The sequence below is a fragment of the Falco peregrinus genome, chromosome 14, assembly GCF_023634155.1.
Source record: "Falco peregrinus isolate bFalPer1 chromosome 14, bFalPer1.pri, whole genome shotgun sequence".
In the NCBI taxonomy this organism is placed as follows: domain Eukaryota; kingdom Metazoa; phylum Chordata; class Aves; order Falconiformes; family Falconidae; genus Falco; species Falco peregrinus.
The window spans coordinates 3,544,062-3,563,876 of NC_073734.1; the positions used below are offsets into that span (position 1 = coordinate 3,544,062).

Sequence of the window (19,815 nt, forward strand, 5' to 3'; positions counted from 1 at the left end):
AGGCCCACCCCCTCTGCTCTGCCCACAAGCAGTTGTGCTGCTGCGCAAGTGATTAGTGATTTCCATGGACTGTTTAAAAAAAAATAATCCTCTAACAGAGGTCAAAACACAACAGACTGGAATGCTTTTTCCCTTTTACAAATGCTGAAAAGACCTTTCTGAGGACACAGCATGTATTTTCAGGCCAGTAAACACGTGGTCATCTCACTCCATTTCTTTTTAGGAATGAAAAGACCTTCCTGCCACCTTCCCCACTTTTGCACAGACTCCTGTGCATCGGCTACAAGTTAGTTCAGTATCCGAGATGGCAGCTGTCCCCAGAGCCCCTTACCCGGGAGGAAGGGGTCTCTCCCACGTGGTGGTCTTGTTGTTATGGTCTACATAGTAGACTCTACCATTAGGCAGCTCTCGCTGTTCCCACCTGCAAGAGTCAAAAAAAAACAAACCACCATGAGACAGTTGATACTTGCTAGCACAGAGACCGAACCCCGGCTGAGGTGGAGCTACCAAAACAAGCTGCTCTTTGCGATGCCAGCCAGAGCGACTGTGCCCCGCTGCCTGGCTCCCTGGACACCCGTCCCCACCGTCCCAGGGCCAGCTGGGGAGAGCAGCACCCCTCAGGAGAGCACGTAGAGAAAACCTGAGGCAGACGAGATGACGCTTGTCCTCTCCTCAAGCACAGAGGTGAAGCGAAGGGTTTCAGCTGGAACAAGGAATGTGGATCCAGCAGCCTCGGCCCCTGCATGTGCAGGGCAGCGAGAGCCAGAGCCTGGCGACGTGTAGGACCAAGAGACTTCACAGTCACCTTTGTCTACTTTAACTCATGCCCAAACAGCGTCCCTAGGAAACCTGTTTGCAAGTGCGCCCATACGCTCAGACTGCAGCTGTGCAGCCCAGCCTCCCCCACGGATCAGCGAGCTGTGAAGAATTATTAATCACCTTATTACCAAGAATGTCCAGAGACCTGCATCTGGTGGATTAGCAAGTCCACCTCCTCGCATCGCTTAGTTACAGTGTCCTAACCTTTATTTAAAATAAAGAATGACAGGAGGTCTACATGGCAGTTGTTTGTCTTGCTAGATCAAGACTACCAGAGAGGTGCTGCAGCAGCTTGCTTTCTGAAAACAGGCATGATTTGGAGCATGAATTCCTAATTTCCTCCAGAAAGGAGGAGGGCCGGCGTAAGATTTCACACAGGGTCAGTTTTGTGCCCTGTGAGTTTCTGATGTATTAAGGGAAACCAAACAAAAACTACATCTTACAGGGGAGCCTTTGAGTTTGGGCTGGGGCTGAATTTTCTTCTTGGCAGCCCTCCTGCTCTGCTGACAGATACCGCTTAAAAACATCGCATGGCCACGAGGCACTTGGTTCAGAGGTGGCCCCTAAGGCGAGCCGGTGTGATAGGAGGCCGGGCTTTACACAGCTACACTGAAAAACATTCTTTGCCTTAATTCATTCATGAAAGTGTATGCCCTGGCAAAGGTAAAAGGTCCATGGAGCAATGCGCCTTCCTGTCAGCTTTTTTTCTACAACAGTGAGAGGCAAGCCAGCAGCTGCTGACAGATAGTGTTCGCCTGCCACACTTCTGCTCCCACAATCTTCCATCTTCAGCCTCAATTAATCATCACAAGAAGCTCTAGAAAATTAATATACCAGTTTCTGTTGTGACACTTGCAGAAACCAAGCAGCCCTTGTGAGGATGCTCTAAGTGCTAATGCCCCATTGCCTGGGCCGGCACCATCCCTGCTCACCCTCAAACCTCCCCAGGGGACGATAAGCCACAAAACGGTGACATCAGCCACAACCAGGCACCTGCTGTGACCACAGGTAGCACGCATTACAGCCTTGACATAGCTCTTGGAAGAGGTGGAAAGGCAGAAATGGGAAAAGCTTCAGCTGCATTTCCAAACCTTGGCAGCATGCCGGCAGCTGGGGACCCCAGTGGTCCAGCAGTCATACGGGCAGCCTGAAACACCTCCGCCTTGGGCAGAAGGCAATCTTGCACTCTGAGACAAGAGCCAGTTCCCCGGAACAGGAGGGGAATGTGAATGCCAGGCCCAGGATTTAGCTGAGAGATTGTCTAACCCCGTTCAGAGCTGCTGGCTTCACTCCTGTTTGTTGGCTTCCCAAAAAGCACTGTCAACACAGCTGCAGATGATGCTACCAGTCAGAGCACTGAGTCTTTCTCATCTCTAGAATAGACCTAGGGACACCAGTGGTTATCTCTGATGGAAAGAGTCCAAGGGCAGGACCTACCATGCCTGTACACCTTAAACAGCAAGGTGCTGCCAAACGTGACACTGCCCAAAGGAGAGACCATGTGGGAGCAGAGCTGGCACTACCCAGTGCCGTCCGGCACCAGGAAGCCTCTGCCTCTCCACCCCACAGTCAGCCCTTTTCCTGGGTTACCCCTGGGCATTGCCAGAGGGGAAAGGCCTGATGTTTCCAGTTCACTAACAATGAATCAGTCCTTCATGAGCATGAAAGCACCAGGAGAGCTAAAAAGCCCCAAAAGATTGAAATCTCTTTAGAGAAAAATCAGCATAGCTGGGATTTCTTGAAGGCACAAGCATGCCCACCCCGTGAGATGGACAGCAGAAGGTCCCTGGGCATCTTCAGGGAGAAGGCAGAGTGTGGAAGTGCCGCTGGCTGGAGAGCCGCCTGCTGCAGGCAGAGCTTTGGGAAGGCCCTTCCTTGACTTGCACTGCAAGTGCTTCGGATCGCCACCAGCAGCCAGATACGGACCCGGCACACGGCACAGGCGGACGAACGCTATTCACAGACAAAACTCCAAGGCACAACTCTGCTCATGAGAATTTGCAGGAGTCAGCATCCCATGAAAACCCTTTAAGCATCATCCTTCCCAGGTCAGTTGGCCATAACAGCCTGCTTTGGACAGATCTAGAGGCTGCAGCACCACTCGCTTACGGCGAGGACAACGCCAGCCAGATGTCCCACCCGTTCTGTCCACGCTAACATGTGGTGCTTCAGAGATGAACAGGACCTCAGCCTTGTGCACACAGAACCAGCGGTGCCAGCAAGTCATTACCGGAGGGGACAGGTCCTCCAGGCTCATTAACAACAGGTTTCTCTGATCAATATGGCTCTGAGGACCGGGCAGTCCTCCATGACAAGAGGCTCTCAAGGCCCCAGGTGCCATTTCTGTGGCTGTAGAGGCCAGAAATCCCACGATGAGGACTCCTCCAGGGCAGAGGGTTTCTGGATCCTTCAGATACTCCTCCGGGTGCCCTCGTGACTGCAAAGAGCCACGCAAGACTGGGGAGAGCTGGTGGTGGTGGCAGCTGCTGATTCATGTCCTCTGTCCCAGTCTCACACCCTGTACAAACAGGTGACAAGCTCACACGCTCCTCAGGCCAGCAGCTCCCTGGTAATCTGAAAAGTAAATTTGCCAAGGGCTGCCTCACCCTACGAACAGTGAGTCACCACCATTAAGCAGCAAGCTGTAACGAACTTGTTATTCCTGACACACAGCAACAACCTGAGAGATGGAGGCACCGGGGACAACACATCCTTGCTCAGACAGACCACCCTGCCCAACAGTTTGCAGGCTTCAGCCTTTTTGAGTTTCCCCGCATCTCACCCACCACCCTGCAAGGGACAGCTTAGGGAGATGTGTGACAACGGGCTCTTCCTTTGAGGACCCTAAGTCCAGTTGGCGTTCCTCCCCTGTGCCTGCTGCCACGTTGCTGCCAGCAAGGAAGACCAGCGGTTTAGGAAGCACTAGACGGTGGGAGCTCTCACCCACGTGCACTGCTGCTGCAAGCATGAAGCGCGGGACGTGTGGGCCCCTGCTGGCCCCCCTCCGACCGCCCACAAGGCTCACAACGGCGGTGGATACTGGGAGCCACGGACGGTGTGAAGTGGCAGCGCTGAGGCAACCCTGCAGTCCAAACAAAACGCCCTCCTTATGTAAGAAACCACAGCCCCACGCCTTCTGCCAGGCAGCATAATGTACCTCTTTGTACGGGCGAGACAGCGCTGTGTATACACACCATGCTAACGGCCGGCCGTCCCCCGCGCGAGATCATCACTGATTGGAACCAGATGCAGGAGCCAGCAGCTTTTGTGCCCTCCCCCCTTTTGCTATCAGTCCACTCAGAAACCCCCACGCAAGAACCAGGACCCCGCGCTGAAGGCCTCGAGCACAGCACCTGGCTGTGCCGGTGCCACACGCTCTCCGGCTTCACAAGGAAACACACCATGCCCAAGCCAGGAGGATGCGAAGGAGGCTCTGGGCACTGTTGGGGCCAAAATTATTCAGAACACCTTCCAGCACCCTCCAGCCCCTAGAACAGACTCCCAGTTGTGTGAGAGATGCCTTTGTGCCCGCCACATCTGGTGCAGATGTTCACAGACAGCTATCTGAGCAGAATAAATAGCTCTGAATCCCCACATGAACCCAGCCGCTCTTGACTCCATCTGCACACAGCCTGGCATGAGCCGGGAGGCTGGGGCTCAGCGCACCCACCGGCACACAGCTAGAAAAAGCTGCCACCCCTCCAGAGGCTGAAGGGAAGCCGAGCACCACTGCTCTCCACGCTCCCACGAATGAAAGGAGGCACTCAGAGAATGAGGCAGGGCTTGTGTGGAAAGCAGGAGGGACATGATGGCTTTCTGGCTCCTCAGTGCCAGGATGACTGACAGCTCTGCAGGGGACATTGCTCCTGGGAGCAGCAAAGCAAAAGCCATCACTTAGGGGTTGCAACACACTGCACAGCCATCCCTGCAGGCTCTGGGTCAGTGAGGGACTATCCTGCACCCCTTTCCGCAGAGCACGCTGCTGCCAGAGCTGAAGTAGCCTGGTTTTGTCTGCATCCCTTCTGCCTGAGACACCGCTGCCTCCACCAGCCCAGCCAGTCACATCCCCACCTCCCAAGCTGGGCCCCAAACCACCAGTCAGAGTAATACCCTGGTGTGGCAAGCCAGCCAAAGATCAGCCGCCCTAGTTCAGGTCTCAAGAGATGCCCAGAAGCTCATTTATACTACTCCAGGGCCACAGTGTTTTGTGCAGTCCCCGTTTAGCAAATCTCTATTTGTACAAATCCCCATTAGCCCAGAACCTGGTCCGGCAGCTCTCAGGGCAGGGCTTGCACCGTGGAGACCTCAACAGACTCAGTTTGCAGCCCTCCTTCACCTGGGAAGACCTTTATGCCTGGTTTCCATGTGACCAAGCAGCTCAGCTGCTGCCCAAGCCAGCTCAGCACGAGCATGTAACTCGGACAGCACGTGCAAGAGCGCTGCTGCCCTCTTTCCCCTCTACGGATCCCATGGTCAGGACAGGGAGGGTCAGATACACAAGCTATTATTCAAAGGTGTCTCCAGAGATCTCCAAATTCCACAAGCTCATCCCGGAGGATGGCTCACTACCCCTTCACTGCTCTTCTCCAGCCATCTCCCAAAGCACAACAGCCTTATCTCCTCGCCGCTCTGACACGCGCGGTTTGCTGGCACGAGCACCACAGGGGGACAGGCACGGGGCGGACATGGGCCACGCTTCCACCCAGCCGGACCAGGTAAACGCAAGTATGCCATGTCTTACAAAGCAGTGCCTGCAACTTCCCCAAGCCTCCAGAAACCCTAATCCTGGGATACCCGCGGGCTCCTCTCCGGAGCTTTTGTGTCTTTCCCCGCCCTGGGAAAGAAACGACAGCCCGCTTCCACCTTGGGCTCCGCAGAGGTGGGGAAAATGAGACCTTCAGTCTACCTGGTAGGAGCAGAAAGAGGCATAAGCTCTGACTGGAATAAAGACCTTTTTCAGAGCACTGGACTTTTCCAGCTGCCTGGAAACAGGAAGCGTCCAGGCCAGAGAACAGAAACCCTCACACACCCAGCATAAAGGCACACTGAGCCGTTAACCCTAATTACCTGTGACTGACACACGAGCGAGGCCCTGACCTCCCAGGCATCGCCTCAGCCAAAGGAAAATAAACAGCTCCCTTCACACCAAACACAAGCCATTTTCAACCCCCCTCTCGCCGCTTTACATTCGCAGTCCAGAGTTAAACGTGTCTCAAATACAAGGGGAGAATGGCTCAGCTGCAGCCCAGAGGGGCGCTGAGCCCAGAGCCCGACACCACCCCCACCAAGAGCCAGTGCGCCCACCAGCGCGGCTCAGCCAGCCCCAGCGCGGCTCAGCCAGCCCCAGCGCGGCTCCCAGCCCCTTCCCCACAGCCCACAGAGGAGGAGGATGATGCGGAGCAGCCGCACCAGGGATCTCAGCTATACAAGGATCCTGCCCACCGCCCCTCAGCAGTGGCCAATGCCTCCACAGCATCTCTGGCGTGCACACTCGTGCCCTCCTGCTCAGTGGGAGCTCCACGGAAGTCCACACTCACTCTCTCACACATTTCCCTCTGACTGACCCCTTCAGCAGCCCCAGGAGAGGAGAGGACTCTGCTGCTCCCCTGGGCATGGATGCTGAGGAGCTGCTTGCTGCGGAGATGCGATTCGCTGTTTATTACACCCCAGAGACCCACAGCAGACACAGATCAGACTCCAACCCAGAGGACGAATCCACAACAGTCAAGCCCTGGCTCAGATGGGGGAGGGCAGGCGGTGCCAGGCGAGTGAGGGGCACAGACATCCCCATGAGATGCCTCCAGGCCCTCTCTGCTCTGCTGACCACCGTCATTTCCACCGACTCCTGGTGCAGCACAGCCCCCTCCCTCAAACACCCTCTTCTTCCAGCACACAGCAGTGCCCCCGTTTGCTCGTGGCCCCCCAGCCATTCTTGCAGGGCCATGCCTCCTCCCCAAGGGCCACAGGTGCTCCATGTCATGCTGACCCTGTTAGGGGAACAAAAGTCTCAAGCAGAAGGCAGACCTTACCCAGGGGGCAGAGCATCCAGGGCTAGCACCGCTGCACGGGCTGGTGGGGCACTGGAGCCAGTGGCTGCTTCCTCTGCCTCTCCAGAGCTGGTCAAGGCAGGAAGGGCAGGAGCAACGGAGCTGTCTGCCACACTCAGCGCCACCGGGGCTGGTACACTCGCTCCCACTGCTGGCCTTTCCTCCTCAATGTCTGCAGCACCCACCGCTTCTCCATTCACTGGGAAGGCAGAGAGCAGAGACATTAGCACCCAGACAGGGTAACAGGGGCCCAGCTGACCTACCGCACCGACGGAAGCGGAGCACATGGTGCGCGGCAGCCACTACCACCCAAGCACGGGACTCAGGTGCTTGCAGCCTGCAGCAAAGGCAGCACCTCCTTCACCCAGCAGTCAGATCCCTCTGGGAACCACCGCCTTTGTCCTGAAACAAAAGCGGAGGGTACTTTGCATTTGTGCTCAGTATCTCTTCTGCCACTTGCAAACACGCTGTGTGCCTGATGGGAATTCAGGTAACAGCAGGAGCTCAGAAACTGCGGGTGCAGCATCCCCCCCAGGCAGAGGGAAGCCCAGGCTCAGCAAGTCAGCTCCACCAGTAAGGGCTAAACATTGCTGAATTCCACTGAACTTTTGGAAAAGGAAAGGGGAAGGGACAGAGCAAAGGAAAATTACAAAGAAAACTGATGAGGAGGAAAATGCCGACAAAAAGAAAAAAGAAAAAAAAGAAAGGGAATTTGTTTGACGAATATTTATTAGATAGCCAAAAAACCCTGAGGCTTGGCAGTCCAGCAGAGGATAACTTTTGCTGCAAGACATCCTGGCTTCAGTGGCAAAGCAAAAGCATTAAAAACAAACCAGCAACAAATAACAAAGAAGTAAGAGATGCAGGCAGAACTCCACAAATTGGAGCTGAGAAATGTAGAAAACTGTAAAGGAAGCATCTGTATCTACAAACCCAAGTAGTCCAGAGCTAACGGTTGAGCCTGATGATCTTAAAGATTCCAACCTAAATGATTCTATGATTCTATGTATTGTAGGAAAAAAATTCACAGTGGTATAAACCCCCACAGACGGGAGACTGAAGAACTACAGACACTCTGCAGAAGAGGCAGGCTGCGCAGGACAGTTTTGCTTTGCAGCTGGAGAGTAGCTGGGCAGCATCTTCTGGCACTGGGGGAATCCTGGCACACACCATCAGCAACTAAAGGAGCCCCTCAGGCAGCATCTACCGGCGATGAGGATTTCCAGGTCAGCAGGCTCACAGCAACATCCACCGGAGCACCGCAAGAGTCAGCTGAGGAAGTCTGCCTGCTACTCGCTTCTAGCCAGCCTGGGAAAGGGCAACTTTAGAAGCTTCAAATCACATTGTGCCAATTTTCAGAAGGGAACCTGCAGAACGACCCAGGTAACTGCTCTGTGACCAGTTTGATCTCAGTCCTGGACAAAGCAAGGGAAAAGCTGATCCAAAGTTCACCTGATAAGGAAGGGCTCCAGGGGAACACAGCTAGGGCTAAGCAACATGGCTGTGGAGAAAACACGCCATGAAATAATCTCCTTTTATTGTCAGATGAAATTACAGCTGTGAGTGACAAATGTAATGGGGACGTTCTTGCAACAGTCTGCTCAAAAAACACTGTAACGTCACCAAAATGTGCTAAACTGAGGAGGAAGAGGATGGTTTCTAGAGGCATTCCACAGAGTGCAAGACAGGGTGTCCAGCACTAAACCCAGCCATCCGAAACACTTGTCTACCTATCCTCAAGTGTAAAATCATTGCTGACAGGACTTGCAGGAGACACGAAGGCTGGTGAGTGGTAAACAGCGATGAGGACAGCACGGTCATAAAGCCACTGGGGAGGCTGGGACCAGGGCAATAAAACACAATTTAAACAAACCAAAGCCAAGGAGCCAAGTTGTACTCGGGAACAAAAACTCTGTCCACAGCCAAAGGGAGTGTCCCCTGCACAGTGAGGACACCGGGAAGGGCTGGGTGGGCACAGGGGACACCGTGCAGCATTTGCTCCCACTACAGCACCACACCGAAGGGCAGAGACGAGCCACAGCACTGAGGAGGGGAGCACAGGAGTGACAGCTGAAAGGCAGCATTTCACATCAGCCCTCTGCTCTCCCATCTCTCTCCCAAAATGGGTTTTGGTAAAATTGAAATTGCATTGCTCCAGGTTTTTCCAATGAAATGGGGGGCGGGGGGGGGGGCAGAATCTTCCTTTTGGGTTGAACAAAACATTTCCTTCTATCCAAAACAAAGCACTCTGCTCCTCCTTCCAGGTCTCCGACAAAAGCAAAGGAAAGGGTGGCACTGCCTGCAAAAGCTGTGCAGAGGAGTGGGAGATGCTGCACTGCTTGGCTGGCTCCAGGAGAGCCAGAGAAGCAAACCAGATGAGCCGCTTGTGGCTTCACAGTCAGGCACTCAGCAGGTCCCAGTCCCTGCTCCACAAGTATTTATGGCTTTGCGGACAAACCCAAGAAAAGACAAGAGAAACCTTTCCAAAAATACCTTCTGGTGTAAGAGTCAGCTCTCTTTAGAGAGGTGGGTTTGTGCCTTCTCTGGTGCTTGACAGACAGCTGCTCCCCCCCACTTCAGCGGGCAAAGAGCTCAAAACATTTTTGCTGAAGACTGATTGACAAGTTCAGCTGAATGCTCCAAACCCTGAAAAACATCCACTCAGATATGATAACTGTCCTCCCTGCTGTGGCATCAGTGACGCTGCCATCCTAGTATTCTTTTAAAAACCTGGAGCTGGATGCAGTGTTTTTTGTCAGGGAGACTCCAAAGAAGAGCCACAGAAATTACTCCCGACAGGCAGAACGGATCCTACCAGTGCGCTCTGCAAGGCTACACAGCTTGTCTAAAGTAAAATCAACAAAAATCAATCAGTTCACAGGGAGGAAATTCCCAGGCCCTATAAGGTCCATTACCTTAGCAGAAATTAACTTTCTCCCACCCGACGCAGCCCCCAAGCTCGATCCCCCTCCTCCCACGAGGGCTGGCTCACCTGTGCCGTTGGCTGTGCCGTTGGCCATGCCGGCATGCTGCGTGCTCTTGGCCTGCTGCCGGTGCCGGCTCCTAGCACTGGGACTTTGCTCTCCACTCCCCGTGTTTTGCCTGGCCGCTCCAGCCGCATGCCGGTGCATCCTGCAAGGGAAAGAAACACGGGAGGTGAGACACGCCGCCTGGCCTCACAAAGAAAACCCCACTCCTGCCTTTTGGCCTCAGCCCTGTGCTGCTTTCCTGCCCAGCACAACCATCGGACCCCCCCAGCCCCGAGAACGGCCAGGATGCAGCCACGTGCCTCTGCTCCTCTGGCTGGGCACTGAACTTCGCGCTGCTTACATGGACCTGCCAGCCTGCCTGCAGGTCTTGGCACCCATCTGCCAGCGGCAGAGCTCCATGGAAGAGTAACCTGGGTGACAATGACCTTGCTTTTGCTTGCAGGTGCTCACTCAGCTGCCCCACTTGCTGAGGAACAGCCTCAGGCACTCGTGGCCAGAAGCCGGCTTGCAGCACCAAGCTGTGGCAGCCCCCGGCAGTTTGTTCCATCCACCCCAGCAGCAAAGGTCCCAGGAGAGACCCCACGGCAGCCCCGGTTCCTGCGCCGTGGTGGGAGCCCTCGCTGGTGCCTCCTCCCCCGCCACAAGCAGGTGCGGAAGGTGCAAGCGTTCCTGCTACAGTGACAGCTGTGGCCTCTGGCACAGGAGGGAGCAAGCAGCAGGGAAAGATGGCAGCTTAAATCACGGCACAGGTTGTGACCGGCTCAGATGCAGCTGCTCCATCTCTCGGGGGGGGGGGGGTTCTCCTCCTTATGCCACACGTCCCGTCCCGTGGCCAGGGCAGCCAAAGCAAACTCTCCCCCTCCAACTGCCCTGGGCCCCTGAGGCAGCCTGAAGGCATCCAAGGAAAGGGTGAGTTTTCCCATCAGCAGAGCAGCCTGGTGGTTACTGGAAATGGGGAGGGGGCCAGGGCAGGGCAGCGGGGGAGACGCTGCCTTCACGCACCCTGTGCCCAGGGGAGCAGAGGCAGAGCCCAGATGCCTCCACCCAGGATGGCAGCGCCCACAGAGGGTGAGGAGCACAGGGATGGGGATCTCAGTTTGCCCCAGCCAAGTTCTTCCCTTAAAAGGGCAAAACCCACAAACTGTCCCCACATGGCAGGGCTGGAGCTGGGAGGGGACAGCAGCCTGGCAGCGCAGGGCAGCACCAGTCATGCCACCCTCACCAGCTCCAGCAGCAAGCCCTTCGTTCTTCCCACTCACCCTGAAGCCGCTCTCCTTGGGGAGCGGCGCATGACAGCGGGCAGAGGAAGGGCTGGGACTGGGAGGAGACATGGGAAAGCAGGAGACTGTCAAAAATAGATCAGATAAGAGCCTCGGGCAGAGCAGCCCATTGAAAAGGAGCTGCAAGGCTGCTTCGACTAGTGATGGGCCTTGGCACAGCCCTGCACAGGGGCTCCTCAGATGGTGAGCTCACTCCAGAACCTCTGGCTACCCCCAGGACACCGCCACATGCTGGGGGTTTGCTTTGGCCACCAGCACCTGGGGACCTGGAGCAGCTGCAGGCGCATAACAGGCTCCTCTTCCGCTGGCCCGGAGGTGACGGTTCCCCCTTGCTGCCCTTATCCACCCCTGGGGCTCAGCGGGGCACACTAGCACCACACACATCCCAAAAGTTGTCCAGGACCCACGGCCCCACATCCAGCCCCCAGCCCCCATGGCCAGAGGGGAGCAGGCAGGTGGCACCGCCACCAGGAGCCAGCCCTGCTGGGAGCAGCCCCTTCGGCACTGGACAGAGCTGGTCCCTGCCCTCCCCAGCACAGATGTGCTCAGAGCTGCCCGGGGTGTTTTTAGAAACCAAAACAGGATGCTTGCAGGCTGCCAGCTGGCCACACAGAGCTACCAGGCCTGAATTAGCTGACCCGCCGCCCAGCCCAGCCCTCCTACGAGTGCTCCCATCTGGGCATTGTCTTTTAATAGACACATGGAAACAAACCCAGCAAGCCCACTGAGCGCAGCGGGCTGGGAGCGTGCTCTTAAAATAGGAGCAGGGAGAAAAGGCGGCAGAGCGCAGATGGGAACAGCCTCTCACAGCCACACTGGTGGGATGGAGCGGGGCATGCCGTGGGGAGCACATCTCCCAGGCAGCTGACAAGACCCCTGCTGTCCCCTATTGATTAAGGACCTCGGGTGGCTGCCCTGCCGTGTGCTCTGCCCCATCGCCGCTCCTAGGCTGGAGGCAGAAGAAGAAAGTGGCATCACCTTCATAGGCCCTGGGCATGAAACCCAGGAACGGCCACCTCCTCCCACTGCGGTGCCCAGAAAGTCCTGGCACGAGGTGCCAGCAGAGGTGGCAGCACCAGTCTTGGTTTCAGCGCACCAGATCACCAGATCTGCGGCCCAAGCAGAGGGAGGGCAGAGAACGCAACCAGGACCAGCGCTGGCTGTGGAGCAGGTCAGGGCACAACCACTGGGAAATGTGACCGGGAGAGCCTCGGCACCGTGTGGACAGTGGGGGCTCAGCTCCCAAAACACGGAGCTGAGAAATTCCCCCTGGCCCTGCAAAGACGGGAGGAGGCAGCCACGTCCCCCAGCACGCAGCCCTCACACCTGCAGTGCCGGGAGCAGAGATGTCACCCATGTACCACCACCCCAGAGCCGGGGCAGGAGGAACACCCCCTCGCCCCATGGCAGCGGGACGTGCAGCCAAAGAGGTGCCTGGCTCTGAAACCCCCAGACCCAGCCTATTCCTCTTGCCCACCCCTGTCCAGCTGACTGGACCCATCTCACAGCTTGTTCTCCAAGGCACCGAGCAGACCCCCGGCCCCGTGCAGCAGCGGGCAGCACACCCGCCGTGCAGCACTGCTGCCTCTCCCCTGCCTGTGCGCCAGGGCTGCAGCTGGTAACGGCAGCTCCCCCGGTCTTTCACTGATGCTGTGTCACACCAGAAGCCACACGCCTGGGGACACCCCACAGCCACATGTGGGGTTTCGCGTAGCAAGGGGTTTCACAAAGGAAAATACTTTATCTGAGTGACCAGAGGAGCGCTTCCCACCCACCCTCAGAGATGCTCATTCCCGTTGCCACCTGAGCGGTGACTACTGAACATCACACAAGCAGAGAAAGCAAAGCAGGCTGCACGGAAAAAAATCGCTTGAGTTTGCCTGAGCTCGTGACAGGTGACAGCAGCTACTCATGGCCGTGCCTAGATTGCAATGCCCGACGTGGCTCACCAGCCAGAGCCTTTCTGTAGGGTGAGCAGCAAACCAGGCTGCTTTATTCCCTGCTGTCAGAAGAGGCCCCTTTGGTCACCACAAGACAAACGGGGATTATGGCAGCTCTCTCGGCACCCACGGCACCAGCTCTCAGCTGGGGACCTCTGGACTCTGTTTTCTCTCTGCACAGAGGGCTGTGGAATTTCACACCCCGTCACCAAGATTAGCAGCAAATCCCAAGATGACATTTGTTCAGGAGAAGAAAGAGAAGCCCTGACCAAGCAGTTTCCCTTGAGGGGACAGTGTAGAAATAGCTGAAGAGCAAAGAATGACCCTTTTATTTGCTTCCTGCCTGCGAATGAGTTTGCCAGCATCCATCACCAAGCCCATGAAAATAAACACAGCTCTGTGTATAAACAGAGCCAACATCAAACAGCATTCCCAAGCGCAAAGGACCCATATGCCACTCCAGAGAAGGCAGCTGCTTCCATGGTGGGTACGTACAGCAATGCTCTGCCCCATGTAACAGCACTACATCAAACTGTAGGGTTGTTCTGGACATCACTCCAAATTCAGGTGAGCATAGGATGAAATGAAAACTAAGTAGAAAGTTTCCAGTACCAGAGCAGCCATGGGATTTTTAATGATGGCAAGCACACCTGGTAGGTCTCAGAGGGTCCCCTGGCCAGACCTCACCATGCTTATCTTGCACGCTCACAGGTCGAGACGACACCAAAAGCAGAAACTACGTACAGACAATCAGAAAGCAGTCAGGAATTAGAAATAAGCAGTCACCATGTTGATCCTCCCCAGCTAGAACTTTCTTTGCAGGCTTTCCAGCACCTACTGACAGCTGCTAAGTGGCTGCAAAGTCCAGCTCCCGTCAGCACTCTCTCACCCCTCCAAAGGCTTTAACACCTGGGCAGCAGGAACCGAGGGGAGCAGCCACAACAAAAGAGCACAAACTCTGTTCAGCAACCTCTTCCCAATTCCCTGTCCCACTCCCTCCTCGTGTGGGAGAGGAACGCACGATATGGAAGGACAGGGTCACTTTTTAAAGCCAAAAGTATTCCTCCCCTTTGCATGTCTCTTGGTTGTGCCCAGCAGACAAAGGCGCAGAAGAGTTTGAGGTGTGGGGCTTATTGCTGAGAGCGCTCCTAAGCCTGGGGACATGCAGAATCTCTTATCGGGCAGGCCACAGGCGCCCTCTCTACAGGCACACTTCTAACCAGAACATCTGTATAGGCTGCTGGGCCACTGCCATGCTCTGGAAATATAAATAGGTGTTAAATTCAACTCCATGTTGACAGTGTGACACGTCTCTCAATAACCACAGCTCCAAAAGGAGCAGTGCTGAGTGACTCCAGCCCAGCAAGAAGGCAAGGAAGGGCACTGTGCCAGGCACAGGATGGCCTGGTGCCCGAGCATCTCATTTCCTTTGGAAGCAGCTGTTATTTCCCTGCAGCTCTGCTTCTTCTGCTCTCCCTGGACCTTTGGAAGTGTCCCCCTGTGACCATTGCCCAGAGGGGCATTGTGCTTCCCAGCCTGGCCCAGTGCCTGGCCAAGGCTCTGCTCGAGGCAAGAGCTGGGGTCCCCGTAATCCCCATCTGAAGGGACCTTTGCTGGTTTGCCTGGTCACAGCCTGCCCCACATCTCCCTGACAGACCATTCCTTTGGCTGCCAGTAGAGCAAGTGGTGGGAACTGTCAGGACCATCACAGACCTGATATTCCTTGAGAAATAAATACTTTGAGAGGCTCAGGTCAGCCGCACCCCAGCTGTATGGCCACCCCTCAGCACCTCCCAGCTCTGCTGTCCTCCAGGAGGGCAGCCAGCCCACCCCTGCTCCACACATCCTCAGAGATCCAGAGCAGGGCCCGCTGCACAAGAATGATCTAGACACTTCTCAGCTGCCTCACGGCTGCAATAACCACTCAATACCGGACTGACAAGTGCTGCCAGCACGGGACCCTTACCTTGGTCTGCTTCCAAAGCAATTTGTACTGGGAGGCTGGTGTCTGCCCTCTGTGGCCGCAGCCATGCTGCTGGGGTCCCGTCCAGGTATCTGGGACCCTGAATGGGTAAAGAAAAAGCAGGTGAAGAAAAAGACTGAGGCACCTACTAGTTCCATCCTCCTTCCTTCCCTCCCTCCTTCCAGAAAGGAGACCCAAAAGCACACCAGCCCCACACATTACAGAACAGACCCACCAGCAAAGGACCCCCTGCCTTGACGCCAAGCTGCTCTCCTCCCCCACTGCTGTGCGATGGCATAGCCCACTCCCACAGCACCCCGTGGCCCTGAGCACAGCACTAGGGAAGGGGAACGCAGGACTCTGCACAACTGGCAGCACCAGGAGAGCGGCCGCATTTAAGACGCCCAGATTTCACAGGCTTCATCTCCCAGCAAGGAAGGGGAGCTGAGGGAAAACAACACGCAACCCCCTGCCAGTCCAAGCTCTGCTCTCTGCCCTGGCAGCCCCACTGGGTCAGACATCACATCTCCGCACACCCTCTGCTGCAGGAAGCCCTTTTCTGAGCGGTTCATTAAATACAGAAGCGTTTCCCCAGCTGACAGAGGACAGCGAGGGAAGCAGGGCCTGGCGAAGGGCCACTCCTCTCACGGGGAGGCAGGGCGCGAGCCTGTCGACGCTTCTGCTCCTGCCCCACCACATGCTTGCTCCCGCGGGAGCCCGTGCGCAAGCCCAGGGTCGGGGCAAGCAGGGGCCAGAGCCTTACCTGGGGGAGGAGGCGGCGGCTGCTGGCACTCGGACGCTTGCTCAGAGGTCGCGGGGGCCGTGCTCTCAGCCCTACTCCTCTCCCCGCTGCTGCTCACCGCCTCGTGCTCAGAGCCGCCGCATGCATGCGGAGACGGGTGGCACTCACCCTCTGTCACGGCATTGCCATTAGGCAGGCTTCCCAGATCAACAGCAGGCCCGTCCAGGAAAATCGTCAGCTCTCCGCTGGAGACAACACTGCCTTTGTTCTCCGCCTGCAGGTCCAGGGTCAGCTGCCTGTTCTCCACTGTGGGAGACGAGGGGACATGGAGAAAGAGACCAAGCAGTCACCACGCAGGATGCCAGCCGTGACGGAGGATGGCTCCACCACCCCAGCTCCCCCATGATGCGGGACATCAGCCTCCTGGTCCCCTCCAGGCCTCCCCACATCCCCCGAGGACAATGTGCCCAATCCTTCAGGGCCAGTGGTCCCAGAGAGCACTACCACCAGCACTGGCCCCACACATACACACACCAACCAACACTGCCAGAGGACACCTGGCCAGCCCCACCAGCAGCTCCTGGGGAAGACCCTCCTTCACCAGCCACTGCTCGCAAAGCGGGGTCCCTCCACCCTCTCACACGGGCTGCACCTGCCCCAGGGCCCTGGCTGTGACAGCCAGCACCACCATTGCTCACAGATCCAGAAGCCAGGGCTACGGGGAAGATCATGGCAGGAAAACTGAGAGGTTCGGCTGGTTTGACACGACACATGGGTCACGAAGGGTCCTACATGAGGGCAACCACCAGAAGGTGCCTGGGACATGAAGCAGGCCAATGGCTACATGGCCAGTGGTGCCTGAAGTCCTGGCCTGCTGCAGAGGAGCAAGCAGCATCTTTCAAAATTGGGGGTATCCTCACGCTACCTAGAAAACCCAGGTAAGCAGCAAAGGAAAGCCCCAGGCACATCCCTCCATCCACATCCCCATGCATCAATCTCACTGAATAAAACCGGCACAAAGGGCTGCCCCAAAGCACAAAATGCTCTGCTGTGGCATCAGACTGCCTTCGCAGAAGCTTCTGGAGTGGGTAGCATAGGATGGGAGGCTCCTGGAGATGGCTGCCAGCTCCACTCCCCTCTCTCATGAGCCAGTTTGGCTCCATCAGCTTAGTGAGACTTTGCCAGCCACAGCTCGACACACAGCTGGGCACCACAGCTTGCCCAGAGGTAACGGCTCCAGGAACACCACTCGCTGTTCTCCCCGCGGGCACGGAGCGAGGGGCTGCAGTGGCAGGGGAGGAGAGCTGATGAGCCACATGCTGCCACGCGCCAAGGCACCCAGTGCCTGCCCTGTTTCACCAACACACGTTGGCAGCTGCAGCTCTCTGCCTCCCTGCACCCCTGGACAGGCACCCACAACCCTTCCAGCTCCTCCAAGGCCTCCTGACAGTTTTCTACTGCACAGAGACAGCAGCAAGGGGTGTCCCCAGTGCCACTGGGAAGCCACCAGCACCCAGCATGGCTGGAGTAAGGCATCGTGCGAAGGGGCTGCCCGTATACCTCCTGCAGTCGCCCCCAGCCACGCAGGCTAACCACCCACCGCAGGGCTGCATCCCCATGGGAAGTGGGAGAACAACAGAACCCTCAGTGTCCACAGGCAGGCAGGGCTCTCCCACCATGGCAGCGATGCCTGCTGGAGCCAGCAGGACCGAAACACCCAGCTCCGCCACAGAAGGCCAGAAAAATTTGGCTGCGCCAGCCTGGGACACCAGCCCAGACGCTTCCTGACTCATTTGCTTAAATAATATTTTTATTATACACAGATTGCTCATGACAACGGCACCATTTTTTAGCAACCTGCTTTGTCCTGGTTTGCAGTGGGGACAGGGTGTGGTACCTGCCAGCGGGAGCAGGAGGAGGATGGGAACACACTCCCCACAGACCCCTTGTCCCACCTCTAGCTCTGGGGTGAGACACGCTGGCGGGGTGCCAGGGTGTGCAAGTGCCACCCAAACCGCACCTATGGCTCCCAGCGGCCAGCCCAGCCCTTGACAGCACTGGGGTGAAGGCACAGAGACCACGGTGCTGCTGCGCACCAGCTTGGCCACTGCCAGGACCAGAAGCAGCCACACACCTCTCATACCGCCTGGAGACAGGCTCCTGCCCTCCTTCCCCGGCCGGAGCTGCTGCTCCCCATGGAACGCCTGCCGGCCTCGCGCAGCTGCGAAGGGATGGCAAAGGTGTCTGGCACTCACACCACATGCACTGGCCCATGGCTGGTAGCCATCCATCCTCCAAGCCAGCCAGCACTGTGAGGGGGAGCCCAGCCACAGGGCAGGCAGCCTGGTGCTGGGATTCACCACCACCTCCTCCGAGGGGTCTCTGCCCCACAGGGCGCTCCACAGGCACCCCGAAGCCCAGAGCCACAGGGTGTGCTGTGAAGGCAGGGCTGCGGGGCAGGCTGCACTTGTGGATCTCATGAAAGAGTCTCAGGTTTTCAATGCCAAGGAAGCACACGTCCCCTCAGCACCCAGGGTCCAGGCACGGCTGGAGCACATGCTCACGGGGGCATAGCACAGAGGTTGGAGCCCAACTCTGTCACTCGCTACCTGCCCATGATCAGACAAGGGATTCTGCTAAGCCTGGTCTTACCCCTCTGCCTAAAGGAGTTGCTTTCACTTTGCTTCCAAGGGGAACCGATCTCACCATCGGTTTTAAGAGCCCGAGACAGAAGATGCTACTGAGCGCGGCCAAAAACCAGAACAAATCCAGACCCTGTTCCTCCCTGGCTGCTCCAAGCCATAGGAATTTGCATTTTCTCCGAGCCGTACGGAAGTCGTGCCCACACGCTCCAGGGGTCCCCTCCATCCCCCCCTGCGAGCACCCGGCAGCCGAGCGCGCTGCTCTCCCCGCCGGAGCCGCACAAGCCCTCATTGTGCGGGCGCCCAGCCGAGGGGGCGGCAGCGCAGGAGCAAAGACAAGGTGTCTCCAAGTGGAGGATGTGAACATGAACCTCCCAGCCGGCTTCCTTCTCCCCCTCTCCACCCCCTTCAGCTTTTTTAAAGAAAATAAACACTAGCAGAACCTTCCATTCACTGTCCCCATCCAGCACGCGGGACGCACAAAGGGACATTGCTGTTGCACCAACAGAGGGTCCCCTGAATGGCTGAGCACAAAGGCTGCCTGTGTCCTGTCGGCAGCCAGAATGTCAGAGGGATTATTATTATTTTGGGAGGGGGTCGGGGGGTGATTTGGTCCTGAATAAGGTCTCAGTTCAGCTACTTCCAGTGCCCTGCACACAGCATCAGAGCTCCCATTTAGCGAAGGTGAGCTGGAATTCCCACCCAGTCCATTAAGCGGATTTACGGTTCCACAAAATAAGGCTGGTAGCAGCCAGTGCAATAACGGCCCCAAGCTGAGCCCAAGCCCGAGCCCTCCGGGACCTCCAGGAACCACACACGTCTGACACCCATGGGCACAAGCACCAGAGAGCTGCCACATGGGAGTGGGCAGCCCCTCTACCTCTTCCCTGGGTGAGGTGGCTCCATCTTCGTGCACGCAGCCAGGAAAACTTCCAGACAGACAGGCGGGCAATGCTTCCCACCCTTCTCAGCTCCCCAAACCCTCTTTGCACAGTTCCATTGGATGCAAAGGCCAGTTTCCACTTAAACGGCTCCACACAATCAAAGCTGCATTCACCATCGCCCCTCAAGAGCAGCTCCCCGTGGAGCAGCCAGGACTGCTGCTTATGCCAACGGAAGATAAGCAGATCCTCTGGGCTACCCCGAAAACCAGACGCTCCAGCCAGCAACCTACTTGCCATGCCATCAATCCACAGAAGAATCAAACCCCAGAGCCAGGACTCTGCCCTGAAATCACCCTGGCACCAGACAGAAAAGGCAGGGCAGCAACACCATCAGCGGGGCCGCTCGCTGTCAGCATCAGTGGGAGCACAGAGCCATACCAGCTTCCCCCGGGTGCCAGGCACCCCCACGCTAACCCAAGCTCAGGGCTGGTGAGTGGGCAGCACCCAC

General features: G+C 56.9%; 1 protein-coding gene across 4 annotated transcripts in view; it reads right to left on the reverse strand.

The window, feature by feature from the left end:
- WWP2 (WW domain containing E3 ubiquitin protein ligase 2) overlaps positions 1 to 19,815 on the reverse strand; it is a 43,400-nt gene that overhangs the window by 15,515 nt on the left and 8,070 nt on the right. For 3 of the 4 annotated variants that reach the window (XM_055818734.1, XM_055818735.1, XM_013297714.3), the window contains 5 exons: positions 15,803 to 16,087; positions 15,043 to 15,139; positions 9,859 to 9,998; positions 6,849 to 7,065; positions 332 to 421 (listed from right to left, as the gene is read on the reverse strand). In XM_055818734.1, the coding sequence (XP_055674709.1) occupies positions 332 to 421; positions 6,849 to 7,065; positions 9,859 to 9,998; positions 15,043 to 15,139; positions 15,803 to 16,087 (829 nt within the window). The remainder of the gene's footprint in view (positions 1 to 331; positions 422 to 6,848; positions 7,066 to 9,858; positions 9,999 to 15,042; positions 15,140 to 15,802; positions 16,088 to 19,815) is intronic. The other variant, XM_055818736.1, reaches the window with a different exon arrangement.